At 46.2% G+C, this 24,405-nt stretch overlaps 1 protein-coding gene and 1 pseudogene across 1 annotated transcript; both read right to left on the reverse strand.

The window, feature by feature from the left end:
• Window positions 1–382: 382 nt before the first annotated feature.
• LOC119923844 (putative olfactory receptor 2W6) lies at window positions 383–2,494 on the reverse strand. The gene is made up of 2 exons (XM_038743055.1): window positions 1,584–2,494; window positions 383–428 (listed from the first exon to the last, which is right to left on the reverse strand). The coding sequence occupies exons 1-2, from the start codon at window positions 2,492–2,494 to the stop codon at window positions 383–385; spliced, it is 957 nt and encodes a 318-aa protein (XP_038598983.1).
• A 13,687-nt stretch (window positions 2,495–16,181) lies between these two features.
• Window positions 16,182–17,335, reverse strand: LOC119923845 (annotated as a pseudogene).
• Between the last annotated feature and the right edge of the window lie 7,070 nt (window positions 17,336–24,405).

Here is a 24,405-nt window from a genome sequence, read left to right on the forward strand (position 1 = left end):
TGAGAGGTGAGGTGAAAAGATAATGCTAAGGTTATGGGCTTGTGAGACCGGGAGGATAGCGATGTTTGTAAAGACAGGGGGAAGGACAGAGTTTGGGTGGGAAGATGAGTAGTTTTGTAACGGCCATGTTAAATTTGAAGAGTTGGCCGGACAACCAAATCAAGATATCCTGAAGGCAGGGAGAAATGTGAGGCTACAGGGAAGAGAGAGAGAGATCAGGGCTGTAGAGGTAGATTTTAGAATCATCCACGTAGAATTCCTGCTTGAAGTGGTGGAAGAGAATGAGTTCTCTGGGGGCGTGGTCATAGATGGATAGTAGAAGGAACTTCTGACTACCCTCGGAGTGAAAATTTCTTCCTGAGATATAATGGCGTCTTTTGCTTCAGAAAACAAATATTTCTTCTTGTTCTGCCCTTCTGCCTACAAGTCTACCCTTCGAACACTTGTCCTCTTCCACTGGGCATCCTTCTCTTCCCAAGGTGTAATAGTTTCATTGACTTCAACTTTTCCACTTACATACTATTTGCCAAATACTAATAATAACAATAATGGTGATGGGAAGCAGCATGCTATTCTGCATAAAGAATAGGCCTGGGAACCAGAGGACCAGGGTTCTATCCCCACTCCACGTTTGCCTGCTTTTTATGTTGGGCAAGTTACATAACCATTTTGTGCCTCAGTTCCTCAACAACAAAATGGGGATTCGATTCTTGTTGTTCCCCTGCTTAGACTCTATCTGACCTGGTTAATCTGCATCTACCCAGCGCTTAGAACAGTGCTTGACACATAGTAAGCACTTAAAAAATGCCATTAAAAAGATTATGGCATTTAGTAAGCCAAACAAAAACTTTACTTATGCCAAACAAGGCAATTAGAGCAGATACAATCCCTGTCCCACATGGGGCTCACAGGGTGTGAGGGAGGAAGAAAGAATGTTTTATCCCCAGGATCTACGTGAGAAAACTGAGACACAAAGTGATTAAGAGAACATTCCTGAGGACACACGGCAAACACGTAGCAGAGCCAGGACCAGAACGTGGATTTCCTGAGACCAGTCCCACATCCTTTCCACTAGGTAAAGCAGCATCTCAGACTGTAAGTTCTTTCTAATCCTTTTCCAAGCTCGCCACTTCTCTTTACAAGTACGGAGACCAGAATCTGATACTGAATTCTGCGAAGGGCTGGCCTAGTGTTCACTGTGGAAAAGGCTGACCTGACATTGCTCACCAGTTTATTGAAGTACCTTGTTATTCTCAGTGCTGCACTGGGCATTACTTCTCATATGAGAATTAGGTAATAGGAATAGTAGTAGTCTTTATCATCACAGTAGTGCTATTCATAATAGTGATAATAGTAATAAGAGAGAAGAATCAGGTTAAGAATCAGGCTGGGCTGGGGGGAGGGGTGGCCTAGATACTGAGTTGCTCCCAAACATTTCTGCCTCAACTTTAGTATCTCTCCAGTCCAACGATACTAAAAGATCTCCCTTCCCTCCAGGGCACATCGTAAGGGTCCAAGCAGAAATGTACCCCAAATCAATTCCATGTTCTCAGGCACCTCCAGGTTCCTTTTCCCTCCCGAACACCTTCTTCAGAGCCCCTTTCACATCTTTATTCCTCAGGGAGTAGATGAGGGGATTGGCACATGAGGTGATGATGGTGTAGAAGAGCGTGGGAAAGTTGCCTTGGTCCTGAGGCGCACTGTCAGCCGGATGCAGGTACACGTAGATGATAGTGCCATAGAAGAGACTGACGACAGTGAGGTGAGAGCCACAGGTGTTGAAAGCCTTCTGCCGCCCAACCGCTGACTTGATCCTCAGCACAGCCCGAGTGGTGAAGATGTAGGAGGCCAGAATTAGCATCAGTGGGGCAAGGATGATTAAGATGTCCAGTGCAAAGGCCACGGCTTCAATCAACAAGGTGTCAACACAGGCCAGGCTAATCAGAGCTGGCATCTCACACAGGAAGTGGTCCACTCGGCGGTGGCCACAACGGGAAAGGAGCAGGGTCTGGGGAGACATGAACAGAGAGTTTCCCAACCCAATCAACCAGGCCAGGGAGGCCAGCTGGCCACAGAGTCGTGGGGACATTATGACACTGTAATGGAGATGCTGGCAGAAGGCAGCATAGCGGTCATAAGACATGACCGCCAACAGGACGGACTCCACACCCCCGAAGGCTAGGACAAAGTAGAGCTGGATGGCACAGCCCGGGTATGAGATGGTCTTGTCTGCCCCCCGCAGGTTGTACAGCATCTGGGGGATGGAGCTGGTGGTGTAGCAGAATTCCAGAAAGGAGAGGTTGGTGAGGAAGAAGTACATGGGGGTGTGGAGTCGAGGGTCCAGGGACGACAAGAGGTTGATGGTCGTGTTGCCATTTAGGATGAGGAGGTAGAAGATTAAGATGACCCCAGAGAGCACCAACTCCAGTCTGGGCCGGTCAGAGAAGCCCACCAAGATGAACCCTGTCAACGAGCTATCAGTGACATTTGCCATCTCCTGCAGAGACACAGAAGCATCATTCAAGCAGTTCCCAGAGGGATGAATGTATGACCCATTTATCTGGCCTAGTTCTCAAAGATGAGAGGACATTCTCGAGTGCTTAGTACAGTGCTCTGCACACAGTAAGCAGTCAATACATACAACTGAATGAAGGAATGAATGAATAAGCAGTCACTGTAATTCCCTGACACATGAAATGTCTAAGAGGTTTAAACTACCTAGTCTCCAGCCTAGCAAAAAGAAGGTGGAGCCAGGGAAGAGGGAGGTGGGACATGCGAAGCAGCGTGGCTCAGTGGAAAGAGCCCGGGCTTTGGAGTCAGAGGTCATGGGTTCAAATCCCGGCTCCGCCACTTGTCAGCTGTGTGACTTTGGGCAAGCCACTTCACTTCTCTGGGCCTCGGTTCCCTCATCTGGAAAATGGGGATGAAGACTGTGAGCCCCACGTGGGACAATCTGATCGCCTTTTATCCTCCGCAACGCTTAGAACAGCGCTTTGCACAGAGTAAGTGCTTAATAAATGCCATTATTATTATTATTATTAATGAATGCCATCATTATTATTATTATTATTATCTGGGTGAGCCTGGCTGCTGCCCCTCCCACAAAGGTCCCTCTACCTGAGAGGAAGAGGAGGAGGTGGAGGAGGAGCAGATGCAGTAGTAGCAGTGGTGGAAGCAGCTCTCTGTGTCATCATCATCATCATCATCAATCGTTTTATTGAGCGCTTACTATGTGCAGAGCACTGTACTAAGCGCTTGGGAAGTACAAATTGGCAACATATAGAGACAGTCCCTACCCAACATTGGGCTCACAGTCTAAAAAGGGGAGACAGAGAACAAAACCAAACATACTAACAAAATAAATAAATAGAATAGATACGTACAAGTAAAATAAATAAATAAATAGAGTAATAAATATGTACAAACATATATACATATATACAGGTGCTGCGGGGAAGGGAAGGAGGTAAGATGGGGGGGATGGAGAGGGGGACGAGGGGGAGAGGAAGGAAGGGGCTCAGTCTGGGAAGGCCTCCTGGAGGAGGTGAGCTCTCAGCAGGGCCTTGAAGGGAGGAAGAGAGCTAGCTTGGCAGATGGGCAGAGAGAGGGCATTCCAGGCCCGGGGGATGACGTGGGCCGGGGGTCGATGGCGGGACAGGCGAGAACGAGGTACGGTGAGGAGATTAGCGGCGGAGGAGCGGAGGGTGCGGGCTGGGCTGTAGAAGGAGAGAAGGGAGGTGAGGTAGGAGGGGGCGAGGTGATGGAGACCCTTGAAGCCCAGGGTGAGGAGTTTCCGCCTGATGCGCAGATTGATTGGTAGCCAGGAGGAGAAGAATTTCCTTCCCCAGCCCGTCCCTGTGCCTCTAGCCCTGGTAAATTCTTCTACTCTGGGCCAAACATAGAAAGCCACTGCCACTACCGCCACTGCCACCACCACACCAATGCAAGCATCATACTTAATCTTTCAGAAACATTCTCTCTGCCTGTTTCTTGATCTCTGTGTGCCATTGCGATTTCACTGTATGAGAAGATTGACAGATCATTCAATCAATCAGATTCTGTCTGCAGGAACCAATCAGAGGATGCTGCCCTTTAGCATGCCATAAATCAACCTCTTCAACTGGCTGGAGGATGATCACATACGGGTGCCCAGGGACAGGTATAATCCAATCAAATGTACCTTAGGCTATGCACGTCTGTTTCGTGTACCCATTCGAGGGTTTCTCAAGGAGTAATGAAAAATCCACCTTAGTCAATCAGTAATAATTAATAATCAATACCCACCCTTTCCTCTCCATTCAAATTGCTACCACACTGGTGCAAGCACTTTTTGTAGTATTTGTAAGTGCTTACTGTACGACAAGCACTGTTATATGCGCTCGTTATACCCTGTCTCTGTTGCTGCATCATCTTGTTTCCTGACTTTTCTGTCTCCTGTCTCTCCCTTCTCCAGTCCATACTTCACTCTGCTGTTCAAATCATTTTGGGAGAGTATGGTAGACTTCGTAGACATGATCCTTGCCCTCAGGGTCTTACAATCTACTGGGGATTGCATTCCATGTCCTCCAGAAGGTGTTTCCTGATTCAGCTCCTACTTTCTAGGCTGTAGCAATCTAACAACCTAGTTTAGCTTCTATGCTTATCTGCTTCTCCTTAGAATTTATTTATGTATATATAAATTTTAACCTTTGTGCTCTTACTCTCCTTTCTACCCTACCATTAAAGAAATAGAGAGCAGAATCAAGGAGGACAGCATATCCTCTGGCAGACCCAGTGCAGAAATAGTAGGGTAACAGGGTCAATTAATCATATGTATCTATTGAGTGCTTATGGAGTTAGTAGACACAGGTTTACAGAGTTGCCGTGTTTTCATCTTCTCTGCAGCTGTGAGGCCTGGACCACATACAAGTGCCACATCTGGCTTCTCGAGCAGTTTTACCAGCATTGTTTATGGGCCATACTTAGCAGCATGGCTCTGTGGAAAGAGCATGGGCTTGGGTGTCAGAAGTCATGGGTTCTTATCCCGGCTCTGCCACTTGTCAGCTGTGTGACTTTGGGCAAGTAACTTAACTTCTCTGTGCCTCAGTTCCCTCATCTTTAAAATGGGGATTTAGACTGTGAGCCCCACGTGGGACAACCTGATAATCTTGTTTCCCACCAAGCGCTTAGAGCAGTGCTTGGCACATAGTAGGCTCTAAACAAATACCATTATTATAATTATTATTATTATTATTAAGGTAACATCATAAATGATGAACCTTAAATGTGGTCAGCCTCCTAGCATCAAAGCCAAGCTAACCTTAACACAGTTACTCTGGGTGGGACACATGAGGAGACTGAGAGATAGTAGGAGGCCCAAATAGGTGTTGTATTGAGAGCTGAAATTGGGAATTGAAGGCCAGAACAGCAGAGGAAGTGTTTTAAGGACAAGGTAAAATAGCTCAGACAATGCTGCATACCAGCTGAAAACTGGGAGTCAATTGCTGAGGACAGAAGAGAGTGCCACTATTAGAGCAAAAGCTTTGCACGGAAAGAGAGACAAGAAAGAAAAAAAAAACACAGTACTGCCTGCTGCAAACATTGAACATAGAAGCACGAGAGACAACTGTTTTTTGTGTTCATTGTGGCTGGGAGGTGCATCCCACATTGGCCTTTTTGGCCACTCACACACTCATAGGTGAACTTTGTTGTCTGGTGTCTTCTTTGTAGGAAAACTATAGATTTATACTGCCATCCTCCTGCTATCAAGAATTGTCATGTTATTCTTCCTTCTGCTCCAACTCTCTGCAAGTAATTTGCGTTATTTGTCTCCAATCGTTCATTCAATGCACAGAATTTATTGAGTGTTTTCTTTGTGCAGAGCACTGCACTAAGCAGGTGGAAGAGTCTGAAACAATGCTCCCCAATTAATCTGTAAACCTCTTGATACCTTCCACTTCTACTTCTATTGTCCACAAGGTGCTTAGTACAGGGCCACACATAAAGGTATGATTGATCGACTGATTAATTGAAGCAAGGAATGGAGAAATTTACTAAGTGCTTGCAGGGTCAGGCACTAGAATAAGCTGGGGATGGGATTGTGTTTCCAAATGATCTATTCCCCTGTAGACCTTCCAAAGTGAACTGCCTTTCTTCAGCATGGGGGAGAATCCACTAATATGTAAACTCCTCTGTGGTCAGGGATCATGTCTACCAACTCCACTCTGATCAGTATGGTGCTCAGCACATAGTGTGCACTTAATAAATAAGCATTAATTGACTTAATGAGAATCCATCTCTATGTTTCTAGTAGGAATAATAGTATTTACTGAGCTCCTTCTGAGGGCAATACACAGTATTAAGCAATTGAACTGCATAATCCATGTAATAAAGGTGCCCAGGGACTCATGTTGCTTAGCAATAGAGCTGATAAGAGCAAGGAATAGCACTAATAATTGGGGTGGCATTTGTTAAGTGCTTACTTTGGGTCAATCATTGTACTAAGCACTGGGGTAGACATTGGGATAATCAAGTTAAATACAGGCCCTGACCCACATGGGGCTCAATGTCCAAAAGAGAATGAATAGGGTTTAATCCCCATTTTATAAATGAGGAAACAGAAGCACAGAGAAGTGAAGTCATCAAGCAAAAATTCCTTAGTATTGGATTCAAAGCTCTCTGTCACCTTTCCCTCTTTTTCCTCACTCCTTTCTCTTCTTCTACATCCCAGCCCGCACACACCGCTCCTCTGGTACTAATCTTGTCCTTGTGCCTGGTTCTCACGTGTCCCACCATCGACCCCTGGCCCACGTCCTACATCTGTCCTGGAAAGCCCTCCCTCCTGAAATCTGCCCGACTAGCCCACTTCCCCCCTTCAAAGCCCTACTGAAAGCTCACCCCCTCCAGAAGGCCTTCCCAGACTAAGCCCCTCTTATCCTCTGCTCTCCCTCCTCTCCCAATTGCCCCGACCACCTCCCTTTGCTCTATACCCTGCCCCACAGCACTTGTGCATATATTTACATATTTATGATTATAATTTTTTTATTAATGATCAATCAATCAATCATATGTATTGAGCGCTTACTGTGTGCAGAGCACTGTACTAAGCGCTTGGGAAGTAAAAGTTGGCAACATATAGAGACAGTCCCTACCTAACAGTGGGATCACAGTATAGAAGGGGGAGACAGAGAACAAAACCAAACATATTAACAAAATAAAATAAATAGAATAGATATGCACAAGTAAAATAAATAAATGAATAGAGTAATAAATATGTGCAAACATATATACATACATACAGGTGCTGCGGGGAAGGGAAGGAGGTAAGACGGGGGGATGGGGAGAGGGCGAGGGGGAGAGGATGGAGGGGGCTCAGTCTGGAAAGGCCTCCTGGAGGAGGTGAGCTCTCAGTAGGGCCTTGAAGGGAGGAAAAGAGCTAGCTTGGCGGATGTGCAGAGGGAGGGCATTCCAGTCCAGGGGCATGACGTGGGCCGGGGGTCGACGGCGGGACAGGTGAGAAAGACGCACGGTGAGGAGATTAGCGGCAGAGGAGCGGAGGGTGCGGACAGGGCTGTAGAAGGAGAAAAGGGAGGTCAGGTAGGAGGGGGCGAGGTGATGGAGAGACTTGAAGCCCAGGGTGAGGAGTTTCTGCATGATGCGCAGATTGATTGGTAGCCACTGGAGATTTTTGAGGAGGGGAGTAACATGCCCAGAGCGTTTCTGGACAAAGACAATCCGGGCAGCAGCATGAAGTGTGGATTGAAGTGGGGCTAGACACGTGGATGGGAGATCAGAGAGAAGGCTGATGCAGTAGTCCAGACGGGATAGGATGAGAGCTTGAACGATCAGGGTAGTGGTTTGGATGGAGAGGAAAGGGCAGATCTTGGCAATGTTGTGGAGCTGAGACCGGCAGGTTTTGGTGACGGCTTGGATGTGAGGGGTGAACGAGAGAGCGGAGTCTAGGATGACACAAAGGTTGTGGCTTGTGAGACGGGAAGAATGGTAGTTCCGTCAACAGAGATGGGAAAGTCAGGGAGAGGGCAGGGTTTGGGAGGGAAGACAAGGAGTTCAGTCTTGGACATGTTGAGTTTTAGGTGGTGGGCAGACATCCAGATGGAGATGTCCTGAAGGCCGGAGGAGATGCGAGCCTGGAGGAAGGGGGAGAGAGCAGGGGCAGAGATGTAGATTTGGGTGTCATCAGCTTAGAGATGATAATTGAAGCCGTGGGAGTGAATGAGGTCACCAAGGGAGTGAGTGTAGATCGAGAACAGAAGGGGACCAAGAACTGAACCTTGGGGAACCCCCACAGTAAGGGGATGGGAGGGGGAGGAGGAGCTTGCAAAAGAGACTGAGAATGAACGACCAGAGAGATAAGAGGAGAACCAGGAGAGGACGGAGTCTGTGAAGCCAAGGTCGGATAGCGTGCTGAGGAGAAGGGGGTTGTCCACAGTGTCGAATGCAGCTGAGAGGTCGAGGAGGATTAGGATAGAGTATGAGCCGTTGGATTTGGCAAGCAGAAGGTCATTGGTGACCTTTGAGAGGGCAGTTTCCATAAAATGTAGGGGACGGAAGCCAGACTGGAGGGGGTCGAGGAGAGAGTTGGTGTTGAGGAATTCGAGGCAGCGCGTGTAGACAACTCGTTCAAGGAGATTGGAAAGGAATGGTAGGAGGGATATGGGGCGATAACTAGAAGTTGAGGTGGGGTCAAGAGAGGGTGTTTTTAGGATGGGAGAGTCACGGGAATGTTTGAAGGCAGAGGGGAAGGAACCAGTGGAGAGTGAGCGGTTGAAGATGGAAGTTAGGGAGGGGAGAAGGGATGGAGCGAGAGATTTCATGAGATGAGAGGGAATGGGGTCGGAAACACTGGTGGCCGGAGTAGCACTTGAGAGGAGGGAGGAGAGCTCCTCTGAGGATACTGCTGGGAAGGATGAGAGAGTAGCAGAGAGTGTTGAGTGCCGGGGCGTTGGAGAATGGCGGGGGGGGGGGGGGAGTGACTTTGGGGACGTCGGACCTGGTGGATTTAATTTTGTTAATGAAGTAGGAGGCCAGATAGTTGGGGGTGATGGAAGGAGGAGGGGGAGGAACCGGGGGCTTGAGAAGGGAGTTGAATGTATGGAAGAGCTGACAGGGATGATGGGCATGGGTGTCAATAAGGGAGTAGAAATAGTTTTGTCTGGCAGAGGAGAGGGCTGAGTTAAGGCAGGATAGGATAAACCTGAAGTGAACGAGGTTGAGCGAATGATGTATATATATATATATAATTCTCTTTATTTATAATGATGCTACTTGCTACTGATGCCGATTTACTTGTTTTGATGTCTTTCTCCCCGCGTCTAGACTGTGAGTCCGTTGTAGGCAGGGAATGTCTTTGTTGCAGAATTGCACTTCCCGAGAGCTTAGTACAGTACTCTGCACACAGTAAGCACTCAATAAATAAGATTGAATGAATGAAGTGACTGGCTTAAGATCACAAAGTAGGCAAATGGCAGAGCCGGAAATATAATCCAAGTCTTCTTATTCCCAGGCGTGTGATCTTTCCAGTAGACCATGTGGCTTACTCTTAATTTATTTAGTAGTTAATTTTGTTTGGGCCATTTGAACTAAGTTCACAGATAAGACCAAAAATGTTATTTTCCCTTTTGTTATTGGCAATGCACACTCCCAAGGTCTGTGGTCTTGTCCCTGGGGTCTGTCTTTGAGATTTCAGCACATTCCTTGTCTCCTAATAAATGGATCATACCCACCCCACTCACCCCCAAGGGGCTGCTTCAAATAGTTAATTGTCTTTGCTAACAAGTCCCAAGGGTGAAAGGATGAAGCTGGGGGCTTCACCGTGCACAAGCTGGTGCTTTAGTAAAACACCTGATAACTCATGCTGGGAGATTTCAATGGTGACTCTTTCAGCTGCCCGTCTCCCGGGCTCCTCGCTGTACTTAACCTGAATTCAAGGCTCAGATTCTGTAGGTTCTTCTTATGTTGAACTTGTTCTCAGTCTATGGGAGCTGTGAAGGTCATGTAGTCCATCCGTCTGTCTCCAGGTGGGTCATTATAGACCCAAAAAAGGAGATGTCCATTCGGTGAGGTGCTTCATTGCCTCACAACTTCTCATTTAGAATACTTAAGTGTCATTTGCATCTTCCCTATTGGTCCTCTGCCAACCGAATGTTTAATAAACGTCAATAGCCCCAGCTGGAAACCACATCCCTTGGTAAGGAAAAGAGAAGCAAAATTGTTGTGAAACAGCCACCCTTCTCCATCCAATATGAAAGTCTTCTTCTCCTCCATCCCGGCTGAACATGTTATATAATGTGATCTGATACGCTATCAGTCAATCAATAGCATTTGTTGAGTGCCGTTTTTGTAGAGAACTGTACTCAGTACATGAGAGAGCACAGAAGAGTAAAAGACTTAATTCCTGCTTTGTGGTATGATATGATATCACATGATATTCTATGGCACGGTGTGATATTCATTCATTCATCCAATCGTATTTATTGAGCGCTCACTGTGTGCAGAGCATTGTACTAAGCGCTTGGAAAGTACAATTTGGCAACATGTAGAGACAATCCCTATCCAACAATGGTTTACAGTCTAGAAGTTGGAGACAGACAAAAGAACAAAACAAGACACTAGAGTTGCCATGAGGGAAGATCTTTAGTAATAAGCAGGTGCTTTTTTTAGCTGGGGTGGGTTAAGGCCAACCCTAAGGTAAGTCATGTGAACAGAAGAGACAGACGCCTTAAGCAATGTTATGGCATGTTATGGAATGTAGAGGTTGACCTCAACCCATCCCTCAATCTGAGTAAACCGGAGGGGACCCATCACAAACATTCGTTTCTATCTCTAAGCCCCATCCACACCCACTTTCCTTAATACTCACCGCAGTCAGCCACAGATCTGGGAGTTTCACATCTTTAGTCCCTGATTGTTCTCAGGTACTGAGACACTAGGTAAGATCTGCTCTTAGCAGCAGGGAATAACGATGGACCAAGTTGGGGGGAATAGGGAGGTGCCACCAATCCCAGGCATCAATCGACACCTCCCATATGTATCTCCAGAAAAGTGGTCCTGGATGCACAGTAAGGAGAACTCCCTAAGAACGAAGGACCCAAGATGGCACAATGGGAGCATCTTATGAGTTTTAGAGAAGATGCAGGACCTGATCATCTCCTGATTCTCTCCCGACCTGGGCCCCAGAGAATAAAATGTTCTTCTTCTCACTAATAACTCAGTTCAATATCACTAATGAGATCTGAGGGGAAAAACCAACCCTAAAAGACAAGTCCCTTTTCTCACTGAATATGTGGGACTCCGAACTTTCTCTTTTACATTACTTTTCTATTTCTGGTGCTTTCAACTTGGGTCTGACACCAATCCACCACCCCCCAACCTATCTATTCGGGAATTATGAACCCCTATATATCCAGGAGCTGTGTCTAATTCTCATTCATGAATTTTTCCCAATATGTAACTGCAGTGCTTTTTACATCATAGGTGCCTAAAAAATACTATTTTTACTACTCCTACTAAATCGGTTCCCTATTTAATCAATCAATAGTATTCATGTTGCATCTAGCCTGTGTAGAACACTGTTCCGAGCACTCAGTAGAGAACATTGAATTCTAGGACGACAGGCCGCTGGCAAAATATATTTTATTGTTTTCTCTTTTTTTGGGTAGAGTGCTCTTATTTTTCCAACATGTTTTCACATTTTCACAGTTAACCTTTTGCCCATGCCTTCCCTCCTGCCTGGAACTCTCTTGCCCTTCACATTCAGCTGACATCGACCCTCCCCATTTTCAAAGCCCTACTAAAATCATATCTCCAGGAGACTTCCCCTGACTAATCTCTCATCTCTGCTCCCTATTTTTCAGCCCTTTTGAATCCTCTTTTGCACTTATGTCTTCACCCCTTAAGTACGTAGGTACTAACCCCACCACCTTCCCCATCACAACACTTATGTATCTTTGTTTATCCCTACATGTAATTTACTTTGATGTCTGTTTCTCCTGCTAGAATGTGTGCTCCATGAAGACAGAGAATGTGTTTATTAAGTATATTTTACTCTTGCAAGAGCTTAGTTCAACATTCATGTAAGTAGTTGATAAACAGTAGTGATGGATTGATTGATTCACATTAATCATCTTATTTTAGCCTCACAAACCCTGCAAGAGAAAAGGAGTAGCAGGTATTATTATCTATTACCCCCATCTTTCTGATTAGGAAACTGAGGCCCAGTGAGATTAAAGGACTGAGCTATTAGTAAGTTATTGATTTACACTAATCAATCAAGAAATCAATCAATGGTATTTATCGAGTGCTTACTCTGTCCAGAACATCATACTTATACTTTCACTTGGGAAAGTATAGTACAATAGAGCTGTATAGAAGAAAGGTTCACAGGCTGCACTGTGTTCAGGTGGGTATGTCGGAGACAGGTTCATTTCTATTAGTGCTAGTAGAAAGTAGTGGTTGACAGAGCTTCCCCTGCTAGCCAAAACCAGCTCAGCTCCATCCTGAAATAGGCTTACATATACACACAAATAGGCGGGTGGAAACGTGTTATATGTGATTGACAGCGAGGCCTATGATTTATTCGAACAAAAAAGCACCACTATTATTACACTTAATAACGATACAGAGGATATCTGTTTCAGAATATATTACAGAAAGGGAAAATGGAGCTTGACTTACAGTTTCCCTTGTTCAGATAGCCAAGCTGGCCTAGAGGTGAAACAGCTAAAGAGAAGAGGATGGTGGGGTGAGCTAAGACCTAGTCCAAAAAGAGGCCAAGTATAGTGTCAGACCACTATGCCTCCACAGTTGGTAGGCATGATCCCTGCCCACAAAAAACATATAGTCCAGAGAGGGAGAAGGTCCTGACTCTAGTGGTGAGTAGAGACACATGCTTCCATATTAACTACTCTCTGTAGAGCATCAACTTCATTGCTGTGAGGTGTGTTAGGAAGATCACCATAGCTCATTTGCCCACTCTGTGCAATCCCCAGAAACTGACACCTGTTCTTCTCCACCACATCAAGGAAACCCCATCCTGCATTTAACCACCTCTAAGGGAAAGGGAACAGTACCTGCATCATGAGGTCCCAAATATCCTCAGGAAGGTTAGTGGCTGTACTAGCTGGTGTGTGGGTAAGGATATGCCATAGACTCTGAATCACAAGGAATCTGAAATTCTGCTCTTCTAGCCACAGCTCCCTACTGACTTTTGTTTGCATTTTGCTATATAATAATAATAATAATAATAATAATATTTGTTAAATAATAATAATAATAATGATGGCATTTATTAAGCGCTTAATATGTGCAAAGCAATGTACTAAGCGCTGGGTATACTTACTACGTGCTAAACACTGTACTAAGCACATGGGTAGATAGAAGATAATCAGTATTATGAATTATGTATTTGTCCTGGTACCTTGTGCTGTTTTAATGTTTTATTTTATCTTTATCCCTGTGTCTGTCTCGAGTCCTCCCCTTCCCCTCCCTTTATTCATAGAATATGAACCCCTTGAAGGACAGGATACGTGTCTAATTTCCACTGAGTACTCTTTCCCAGAACTTAATACAATGTTCTGCATTCAATAAGTGCTTAGTAAACACCATTAATATTAATATGACTATTGCTAGTGATAATAATAATGATGATGGCATTTGTTAAGTGCTTACTATGTTCCAAGCTCTGTTCTAAACACTGGGGTAGATACAGGGTAATCAGGTTGTCCCATGTGGGGCTCACAGTCTTAATTCCCACTTTACAGATGAGCTGAGGCACAGAGAAGTTAAGTGACTTCCCCAAGGTCACACAGCAGACATGTGGCAGAGCCGGGATTAGAATCCGCATCCTCTGACTCCCAGTCCCCTGCTCTTTCCACTAGTCCTCGTTCAATCCCTGCCCTCGAGGATCTTGTTACAGCTGTACAAAAAGTATTTGTTGCCCGCAATGCGATTGCACTCTAATGGGGAATCCCATGTGTCCAAATGGATGCATGCTCATGTATGATGAGTGCACCTGGAAAAACGTGCGCAAATATATGTGTGTGTAAATGTGTGTGCTTGTTTTGTGTGTATTTGAGTGTTTATCTCTGTGCGTAGGTTTCTGTCACCGTTATCTAGGTATTTCTCCGGAGCTCTTAGTTCCCCAATTTGTTCTCCCTTCTTTGCCTATTTGGAAATGATTCCTGCCTCGAGGAAGGTTTGGTCCCTGTGGATTATTTAATGGGAAGTTACCAGGTGTTGGCCACCGTCGTTCACCTCTGGGTAAGTATGATATAGAAAGAAGACACAGTCACTATACTCAAGGAGTTTACAATGGAATAGTCACACCTATGCCCCAGAACATTCATTCATTCATTCAATCGTATTTATTGAGCGCTTACTATGTGCAGAGCAGTGTACTAAGCGCTTGGGAAGGATAAGTTAGTAACATATAGAGACGGTCCCTATCCAACAGCGGGCTCACAGTCTAGAAGGGTGAGACAGACAACAAAACAAAACATATTAACAAAATAAAATAAATAGAATAGTAAATATGTACAAGTAAAATAAATAGAGTAATAAATATGTACAAACATATATACAGGTGCTGTGGGGAGGGGAAGGAGGTAAGGCGGGGGGATGGGGAGGGGGAGGAGAGGGAGAGGAAGGAAGGAGCTCAGTCTGGGAAGGACTCCTGGAGGAGGTGAGCTTTCAGCAGGGCTTTGAAGGGAGAAAGAGAACTAGCTTAGCGGTTGTGCGGAGGGAGGGCATTCCAGGCGGGGGAGGATGTGGCTTGGGGGTCAAAGGCGGGACAGGCGAGAACGAGGCACAGTGAGGAGGTTATCAGTTTAGGAGTGGAGGGTGTGGACTGGGCTGTAGAAGAAAAGAAGGGAGGTGAGGTAGGTGGGGGCGAGGTGATGGAGAGCCTTGAAGCCGAGAATGAGGAGTTTTTGCCTGGTGCGTAGGTCGATTGGTAGCCACTGGAGATTTTTGAGGGGGGGAGTAACATACCAGAGCGTTTCTGCACAAAGATGATCTGGGCAGCAGCGTGAAGTATAGACTGAAGTAGGAAGAGGCAGGAGGATGGGAGATCAGAGAGGAGGCTGATGCAGTAATCCAGTCGGGATTGGATGAGAGATTGAACTAGCAGGGTAGCGGTTTGGATGGAGAGGAAAGGGCAGATCTTGGCGATGTTGCGGAGGTGAGACCGGCAGGCTCTGGTGACGGATTGGATATGAGGGGTGAACGAGAGAGCGAAGTCGAGGATGACACCAAGGCTTGTGAGACGGGAAGGATGGTAGTGCCATCTACAGTGATGGAAAAGTCAGGGAGAGGGCAGGGTTTGGGAGGGAAGATAAGGAGTTCAGTCTTGGACATATTGAGTTTTAGATGGCAGGCAGACATTCAGATGGAGATGTTTTGAAGGCAGGAGGAGACACGAGCCTGAAGGGAGGGAGAGAGAGCAGGAGCAGAGATGTAGATTTGGGTGTCATCACCGTAGAGATGGTAGTTGAAGCCATGGGAGCGAATGAGTTCACCAAGGGTGTGAGCATAGAGAACAGAAGGGGACCAAGAACTGACTCTTGAGGAACCCCTACAGTAAGGGGATGGGAGGGGGAGGAGAAGCCTGCAAAAGAGACTGAGAATGAACGGCCGAAGAGATAAGAGGAGAAACGGGAGAGGACAGAGTCTATGAAGCCAAGGTTGGATACCATATTCAGGAGAAGGGAGTGGTCCACAGAATCGAAGGCAGCTGAGAGGTCGAGGACGATTAGAATAGAGTAGGAGTCGTTGGATTTGGCAAGCAGGAGGTCATTGGTGACCTTTGAGAGGGCAGTTTCGTCGGAATGTAGGGGACTGAAGGCAGATTGGAGGGGGTTGAGGAGAGATTTGGCATTGAGTAATTCAGGGCAGCGCATGTAGATGACTCGTTCAAGGAATTTGTAAAGGAATGGTAGCAGGGAGACAGGGCGATAACTAGAAGTGGAGGTGGAGTCAAGAGAGGGTTTTTTAGGATGGAGAAACGTGGGCATGTTTGAAGTCAGAGGGGAAGGAAGCAGTGGAGAGTGAGCGGTTGAAGACGGAAGTTAAGGAGGGGAGGAGGGACGGAGTGAGAGATTCAGATTCTTTACTCTAGGATTCTACCTCTTCTTTAAATCATGAAATCCCAAACTCTTTTGGAGTGGCGGGTGAGGTAGGGTAGTCCCTCATGCCTCACCCTTCATATCCCGGCTTTGATTGCTCTTTCGCAGAAGCCTCTTCAACGCCCCTTTCACATCTTTGTTCCTTAGCGTGTAAATGAAGGGGTTGAACATTGTGGTGATGACGCTGTAGAATAGGGTCATGAGCTTGGCCTTATCCCGGGAGTTGTCAGCAGCGGACTGGACGTACATCCCCATCACCGGGCCATAGAAGAGTGAGACCGCGGCAACATGAGAGCCACAAATGTTGAAAGCCCTGTGCCTTCCACAGAGGAGAGGATCCTTAGCGCTGCAATGGTGATGAAGCGTAGGACACCAGGATGAGAGCCAGGGGCACCAGCGCATAGAAGGTGCCCACCACAGAAAGAATCATCATCATCATCAATCGTATTTATTGAGCGCTTACTATGTGCAGAGCACTGTACTAAGCGCTTGGGAAGTACAAGTTGGCAACATACAGAGACGGTCCCTACCCAACAGTGGGCTCACAGTCTAAAAGGGGGAGGCAGAGAACAAACCAAACATACTAACAAAATAAATAGAATAGATATGTACAAATAGGCCTCAGTGACCTCATCTGGAAAATGGGGATGAAAGAATGGCCACATTGAAGGAGGTGTCCACGCAGGGAATCTCGATGACCACTGGCACCCACAAAGGGGAAGCTGGACCGTGAGTGAGGACTGTAGCAGGTAGTTGGCCAAGCCACTGACCCAGGCTGTGGTCACCAAGAGGTTGCCGAGACTCTGATGCATGATGGCCAGGTAGTGCAAGGGCTTGCAGATGGCCACGTAGTGGTCCACGGACATCATGGCTAGCAGGATGCACTCAGTGGCCCTCAGAAAGTGAAAAATGTAGAGCTGGGACACGCATCCCCCATAGCTGATGGTCTTCCCTGGGCGCCAAAGGTTCCTCAACATCTGGGGAACTGTGGTGGTGGTGAAGCACAGATCCAGGAAAGACAGGTTGCTCAGGAAGAGGTACATGGGGCTATCCAACTTGGAATCCAGCCGGCACACCAAAATGATGGCCACATTGCCCACCAGAGTCATGATATAAGTGACAAGGACCCAGAGGAAGAGAGGCATCTCCCAGCAGGGCCTGTCAGAGAAGCCCAGAAGAATGAAGACCCATTGGGAGCTCACATTCTTGAAGTCCATGTTGCAGACGCCCCTACGGAGGGAGATAGAGCGAGAATGAAGGTTTCTATTTCCAAACCACTTTGACCCCAAGACATTCAATGAACCCTAATCTGTTCACCCAATGGCTCAGTCAGGAGTTGCGGGATAAAAGGGCAGGAGTGACTCTTCCTGGTTTTCAGAGACCCAGCGAGAGCAAATGACTTGTCTGGGGTGATATAATAAGTCTGTGGTGGAGCCATTACTAGAACCAAGCAACGTGACCTAGTGGTGAGAACATAGGCCTGGGAGTCAAGGAGCCATTCATTCATTCATTCAATCGCATTTATCGAGCGCTTACTGTGTGCACAGCACTGTAGTAAGCGCTTAGGAACTACAAGTTGGCAACATAGAGATGGTCCCTACCTGACAACGGGCTAACAGTCTAGAAGGGGGAGACGGACAACAAAGCAGAACAGGTGGGCAGGTGTCAAGTTATCAGAATTTGCAACTGTTAACAGAGTGGAAAACCTTTCTGCAGAAAAGGCTTCAGTGGCATGTTGGAATTGCGGGGGCACTGGTCACGAGCAAAGGTTTCTTGACTCACTGTAAACTGGCCGGCTACTCCATAATCTGCGAGTTTGGCATGGCCTTCAGTATTTAACAAGGTGTTTCTGGCCTTGATGTCACGGTGTATTTTCCTCGTAAAGTGGAGATATTCCAGTGCTTTAAGTGTTGATTGCAGTATTGTGGCTATTTCATCTTCTATCAGCGTTTTATTTCATAATTGGATGATATCCGACACGGAGCCAGCACCACAATATTCCATGACGATCCACAGGTCTGTGTTCTTAAAGTAGCTGCCATAGTACTTCACTACGTGAGGGCTGTCACACTGTTGCATTATGGAGATTTCTTTGATAATCTCCTGCAGGTCGGACTCCACAGGAACTTCATTGATCGCCACAACCTGACCCGTTTCTTTATGAATAGCTATGAATACGCTGTCATAGGACCCTTCTCTCACTTTCTCCAGGACAGCGAACACTTCCTCTGGTTGTTTCGTCAAGCTGTCGTCATCCAACTGTGGCGGGTTAAGCAGCTGCACCGTCTCCATGGCTCCCACTCAGTGCTCCATCGCATCGCGCAGCACTGCTCAGCACAGCACCGCACCACACCATTTAGCACAGCACGCCGGCTCTGTCTATCTCTCTGTTTCTCTCTCTGGTCTCTGTCACTGTCTCTGTCTCTAGCCGGAACTTCCACTTTTTTCCGGGGTTCTAATCCCAGCTCCATCACCTATCTGTTGTGTGACCTTGAGCAAGTAATTGAACTTATCTGTGCGTGCGAAGTGGTGGGATATGCCTCTCTTCCTCTGGGAAGTTTTCTGTGTGTTTTCTTATCTGTGCGTAAGTTTTCTGATCTGTAAAATGGAGATTCAATGCCTGTCCTCCCTGCTACTTGGACTGTGAGCCTCATGTGGGGCAGGGACTGTCTGACCTGATTAACTTGTATCTAAGCGCAACAGTGCTTGACATATAGCAAGCACTTCACAAATACCATTATAATAATAACCAAATATAACAGTCCAGAATATGGAGTCAGTTCTGGACAGAGTCTGAAGTCAGGGAAGTGAGTCCAGGCAGCAGGGCACAGGATCTCTGTGAAGGGTAAGGCATAATCAGCCTGCCTAAGGAGTTTGGACAAGAGAATGGGAGCCATAAAATGGTGTATGAGATAGAGGATCAAGAGAACCCCTGGAAAGAGTATAGTATGGACCATAACTGAGAATGTTTTAAAAGGTAAAGGAAAAAATTGACAACTGCTATAAGGATGGGATGGAAAGTGGGGAAAACTCAATATACTACCCATCTCCAAGCTTGAATAATTATAAGAAATTTTAAGCACTTATATGATAAACATTGTTCTTACCTCTGGTGGAGATAAAGGATGATCGGGTTAGACTCAGTCACTGTCTCACACGGGCCTCACAGTCTAAGGGTAGCACAGAGCACCTAAATTTCAAAGTGTTAGTGGACTGGACTCTCTACGCACTTTTCTGATAACAGAAGAATTCATCTTCTATATCCCACACATCAATCGATCAGTGCTATTTATTGGGTGCTTATTATGAACTATTTCATCCCACGTCTGAGCTATCTCTTATGCCATGTCCACACTGTCAAGCCCCTCCTTATTTCGTCCTGCAAGTAAATTCACCTATCCCTACCACTCCCCTGTCATTCTTCCAAATTCCATTCAAGGCTCACCTCCTCCAGACAGCCACCTCAGATAATCCTACCTGAATCCACTCTCTCTGCTCAGTTGCAAAACACACTTAGCACTCCCCTCTATATCTTTAGAGGCAGCTGACATTGTCCCTGACAGACATTTCTTCATATATTAATTTGTAGTTGTATTTGTTCTCTTCAATTAGGAGTGTGCGGTTTTGTATCTTCCCATTATACCCTCCTACATCCTAATAATCACTGGTAATAATAATAATAATACTAATAATGATAATAACAATAATTTTGGTATTTTTTAAGCGCTTACTATGTGCAAAGCACTGTTCTCAGCGCTGGGCAGGATACAAGGTGATCAGGGTGTCCCATGTGGGGCTCACAATCTTAATCCCCATTTTACAGATGAGGTAACTGAGCTATAGAGAAGTTAAGTGAATTTTCCAAAGTCGCACAGCTGACAAGCGGTGTATCCAGGATTTGAACCCATGACCTCTGACTCCCAAGCCCATGCTATTTCCACTGAGCCACGCTGCTTCAACCTGTGGTGCAAACTGTGACGTGTATGAAGGGTAAAAAAGACATATTTGCCTCCCTATGTTACAACCCATTGGCTGGTGGAGTAGCAGCAGGTAGCCCAAGCACCTGCTGAATAGGAAAATAAAGCAGGCTGGCTGCTAGCAGGGTCTGAAAAAGAAATGTTGGAAAGATGAGACAGTGTCTCATCCACCAACCAGGAAATGGAGCTGTGTCCTGCCAGAAAAAAAAAAAAACAGCAGATGGGCTAACTCCAAAGTTGCATGTTGAGAAAAGGTGATGAGAAGAGTTTGAGGGAGGCACAAAAGGAAAAAGGAGTGTCTGTATGGACCAGAGGCTATGGAAAGCTGGTATTACTGCAAGGCAGAGTGGGAAGTAGTGCCGTATCCAGCTCAAATTATCAAATCAAATAAGTGTGTACCAACTGTGGCATTTGTTAAGTGCCTGAAATTCCACTCCTAGCCATAGTGTCCTACACATATTTACTATATATATAGTAAATAGTGTCCTACATATATTTACTACTATATATATATACTATATATTTGGTATATAATTATTATGATTATGATTATTATATTTGCAAACCACCTACTATAGGCCAAACACTGTTCTAAGCACTGGGTTTATACAATTTAATCAGGTTGAACACAATGCCTCCACATGGGGTTAACAGCCTAAGTAGGAGGGAGAACAGATATTTGATTATCATTTTACTATTGAGGAAACTGAGGCACAGAGAACTTCCCTGACTTGCCCAAGGTCACAGAGAAGGTAAATGGTGAAGCTAAGATTAGAACTCAGGCCCTCTGATTCCAAGGCCCGTGCTCTTTCTACTAGGTCATGTGCTTCCATTTTAATCCAAGCATTTATCCTAGCCTGTCTTGGTTACTGAATCAGTCTCGTTGCTGATCTCCCTGCCTCTTCTCTCTCTCCCCATTCTAATCCATACTTCACTCTGCTGCCCAGATTATTTGTTTTCAAAACTGTTTAGTCCATGTTTCCCCACTTCTCAAGAACCCCCTCAGCGGTTGTCCATCCATCTCCACACCAAATAGAAGCTCCTTACCATCGGCTTTAAAGCATTCAATCAGCTTGCCGCCTCCTACCTCAGCTCACTGATTTCCAACAACTCGGGCTGCACATTTCACTCCTCTAATGCCAGCCTATTCACTGTACCTCAGTCTCAGCTATCTCACTAATGACCCCTTGTACATGCCCTGCCTCTCTCCTGAAACTCTTTCCCCCTTTATAGTTGAAGATGATCACTCACCCCACCTTCAAATCCTTATTAAAAGCACTTTTTCTCCAAGAGGCCTTCCTCGACTAAGCCCTCATTTCCTCTTCTCCCACTCCCTTCTGCATCACTGCATTTGCTCCCTTTATTCCCACAGCACTATGTACCAATCTATATTTGACTTATTCAAATTAATGTCTGTCTCCCCCTCTGGGCTGTAAGCTCACCATGGGGAAGGAACATGTCTACCAACTTAGTTGTATTGTACTCTCTTAAGTGGTTAATACAGTCCTGCAAACATAATAAGCATTAATATATATGATTGACTGACTGATTGAATGCTTCCTTGTTTTCTTAGCATTTTGTTTCATCTCTTCTTATCACCAGTCCCCTCTCCCTACTTTTCAGTTTTTAGATTGTGAGCCATCTGAGGACCCGGAATCATGTCTAATTCCCACCTGGGTATTTTTTTTCCAAATGCTTAGTACGGTGGATGAAGTTAATGGCTAACAAATCCTATACCTATTACTTCTTGCTATGTGCCAAACAGTGAGTGTAAATAGAGGACAATCAGTTCAGACTACTTATGGGAGAGGGAGAGCAAATATCGAAATTCCCATTGTACTGGTGAGGAAACTGAGGCCTTGATAAATTTAATGACTTGCCCAAGTTCACAAGGCAGGTGGGTGGCAGGGTCAGAATTGGAACCCAAGTCTTCTAACTGCCAGTCCTGTGTTCTTTCCACTAGACCATGTTGCTTTGCTTTGGGAAAGGGCACTGAACACAGTGGCTTGTATGTTTTTGGTATTATTTGCAGCTAAAAACTACTGCAATGTCAAAGAGGAGGTTTGGGCCATATGGGTGAGTGAGGCAGGAAAGATCACTGCAAGCGCTGCAGTCATTTCTATGCTGTCAGTCCAGTGGAAAGAACACAACCTAGAGAATCAGGAGTTGAGGTCTCTAGTCCCGACTCTGGCAGTAGGAAATACCTGCTGGAAACAGCAGCAGTTACCAAGGCAACCACCCTCCTGGTCACTGGATCTGTGCTCTGGTCCATTTGGCCATAGATGAGTCCTTCTGCACATGTTGCAATCCTGCCCACCTACTTTCTCGTGGCACTCATCACACAATTTGGAATTTGACTGGCAGGGACAAGAGAGTGCAAATGACAATACACGAAACACTACAATCATTTTCTTCACACAGGTTCTCTGTCCTGAAGTCTCAGAACCAAGGCCCCTCTGTCATATCTGATGAGAAAGGCTCCATATACCAAGTTCATCAATCAGTGGCTTTAACTGAATGCTTTTCTGTGGGCAAAGCACCATACTAAGTTCTTGGGAGAGTGCAATACAATAGTTAGTCGGCACACAAGGAGCTTAGAGTCTAAGATATTCCTGTGCTGGGCTAGGGTGCTTATTCTCTTCAGTGCCTGACACTAGTTTGATTTTTTTTATTTGCCTCCTGCTATCAAAATCTTCTAACAGCCTCTGTTCTAATAGAGCCAATGCAGGGTGTCATCTGGCCTTATCTGACTGCACAGCTGGCTCCCCAAACGTTTTCAGCAGTTCTACACTCCAATGATCTTGATTCCTTGTATCATTGAAATGTTTCTTCTCCCCTTCTTCCCTCCCTCTCCATACTTCCATTTGAAACTGCTGATTGGGGATCCTGCCACTCCGGTCAGATCTACATCTCTGCCCCTGCTCTCTCCCCCTCTGTCCAGGCTCGCATCTCCTCCTGCCTTCAGGACATCTCCATCTGGATGTCTGCCCGCCACCTAAAACTCAACATGTCCAAGACTGAACTCCTTGTCTTCCCTCCCAAACCGTGCCGTCTCCCTGACTTTCCCATCTCTGTTGACGGCACTACCATCCTTCCCGTCTCACGAGCCCGCAACCTTGGTGTCATCCTCGACTCCACTCTCTCATTCACCCCTCACATCCAAGCCGTCACCAAAACCTGCCGGTTTCAGCTCCGCAACATTGCCAAGATCCGCCCTTTCCTCTCCATCCATACCACTACCCTGCTCATTCAAGCTCTCACCCTATCCCGTCTGGACTACTGCATCAGCCTTCTCTCTGATCTCCCATCCTCGTGTCTCTCCCCACTTCAATCCATACTTCATGCTGCTCCCCGGATTATCTTTGTCCAGAAACGCTCTGGGCATATTACTCCCCTCCTCAAAAATCTTCAGTGGCTACCAATCAATCTGCGCATCAGGCAGAAACTCCTCACCCTGGGCTTCAAGGCTCTCCATCACCTCGCCCCCTCCTACCTCACCTCCCTTCTCTCCTTGTACAGCCCAGTCTGCACCCTCCGCTCCTCCACCGCTGATCTCCTCACCGTACCTCGCTCTCGCCTGTCCCGCCATCGACCCCCGGCCCACGTCATCCCCCGGGACTGGAATGCCCTCCCTCTGCCCATCCGCCAAGCTAGCTCTCTTCCTCCCTTCAAGGCCCTGCTGAGAGCTCACCTCCTCCAGGAGGCCTTACCAGACTGAGCCCCTTCCTTCCTTTTCCCTCGTCCCCCCTCCATCCCCCCCATCTTACCACCTTCCCTTCCCCACAGCACCTGTATATATGTATATATGTTTGTACATATTTATTACTCTATTTATTTATTTATTTATTTATTTTGTACATATCTATTCTATTTATTTTATTTTGTTAGTATGTTTGGTTTTGTTCTCTGTATCCCCCTTTTAGACTGTGAGCCCGCTGTTGGGTAGGGACTGTCTCTATATGTTGCCAATTTGTACTTCCCAAGCGCTTAGTACAGTGCTCTGCACATAGTAAGCGCTCAATAAATGCGATTGATGAGGATGATGATGATATGTTGCCAACTTGTACTTCCCAAGCTCTTAGTACAGTGCTCTGCACACAGTAAGCGCTCAATAAATACGATTGATGATGATGATGATGATGATACCGCACTCACAGTGGGCTCCACCCCATCACGCCCACTCACCAACTTGGTCACACCCTCGACTTCATCATCTCCTACCGCTGCACTGTCTCCACCCTCACCAACTCTGAAATCCCTCTCTCTGATCATCATCTCCTCACCTGCCTCCTCACTCACACTCTTTTCCC

This window comes from Tachyglossus aculeatus, unplaced genomic scaffold (genome assembly GCF_015852505.1).
Source record: "Tachyglossus aculeatus isolate mTacAcu1 unplaced genomic scaffold, mTacAcu1.pri scaffold_298_arrow_ctg1, whole genome shotgun sequence".
Lineage (NCBI taxonomy): Eukaryota > Metazoa > Chordata > Mammalia > Monotremata > Tachyglossidae > Tachyglossus > Tachyglossus aculeatus.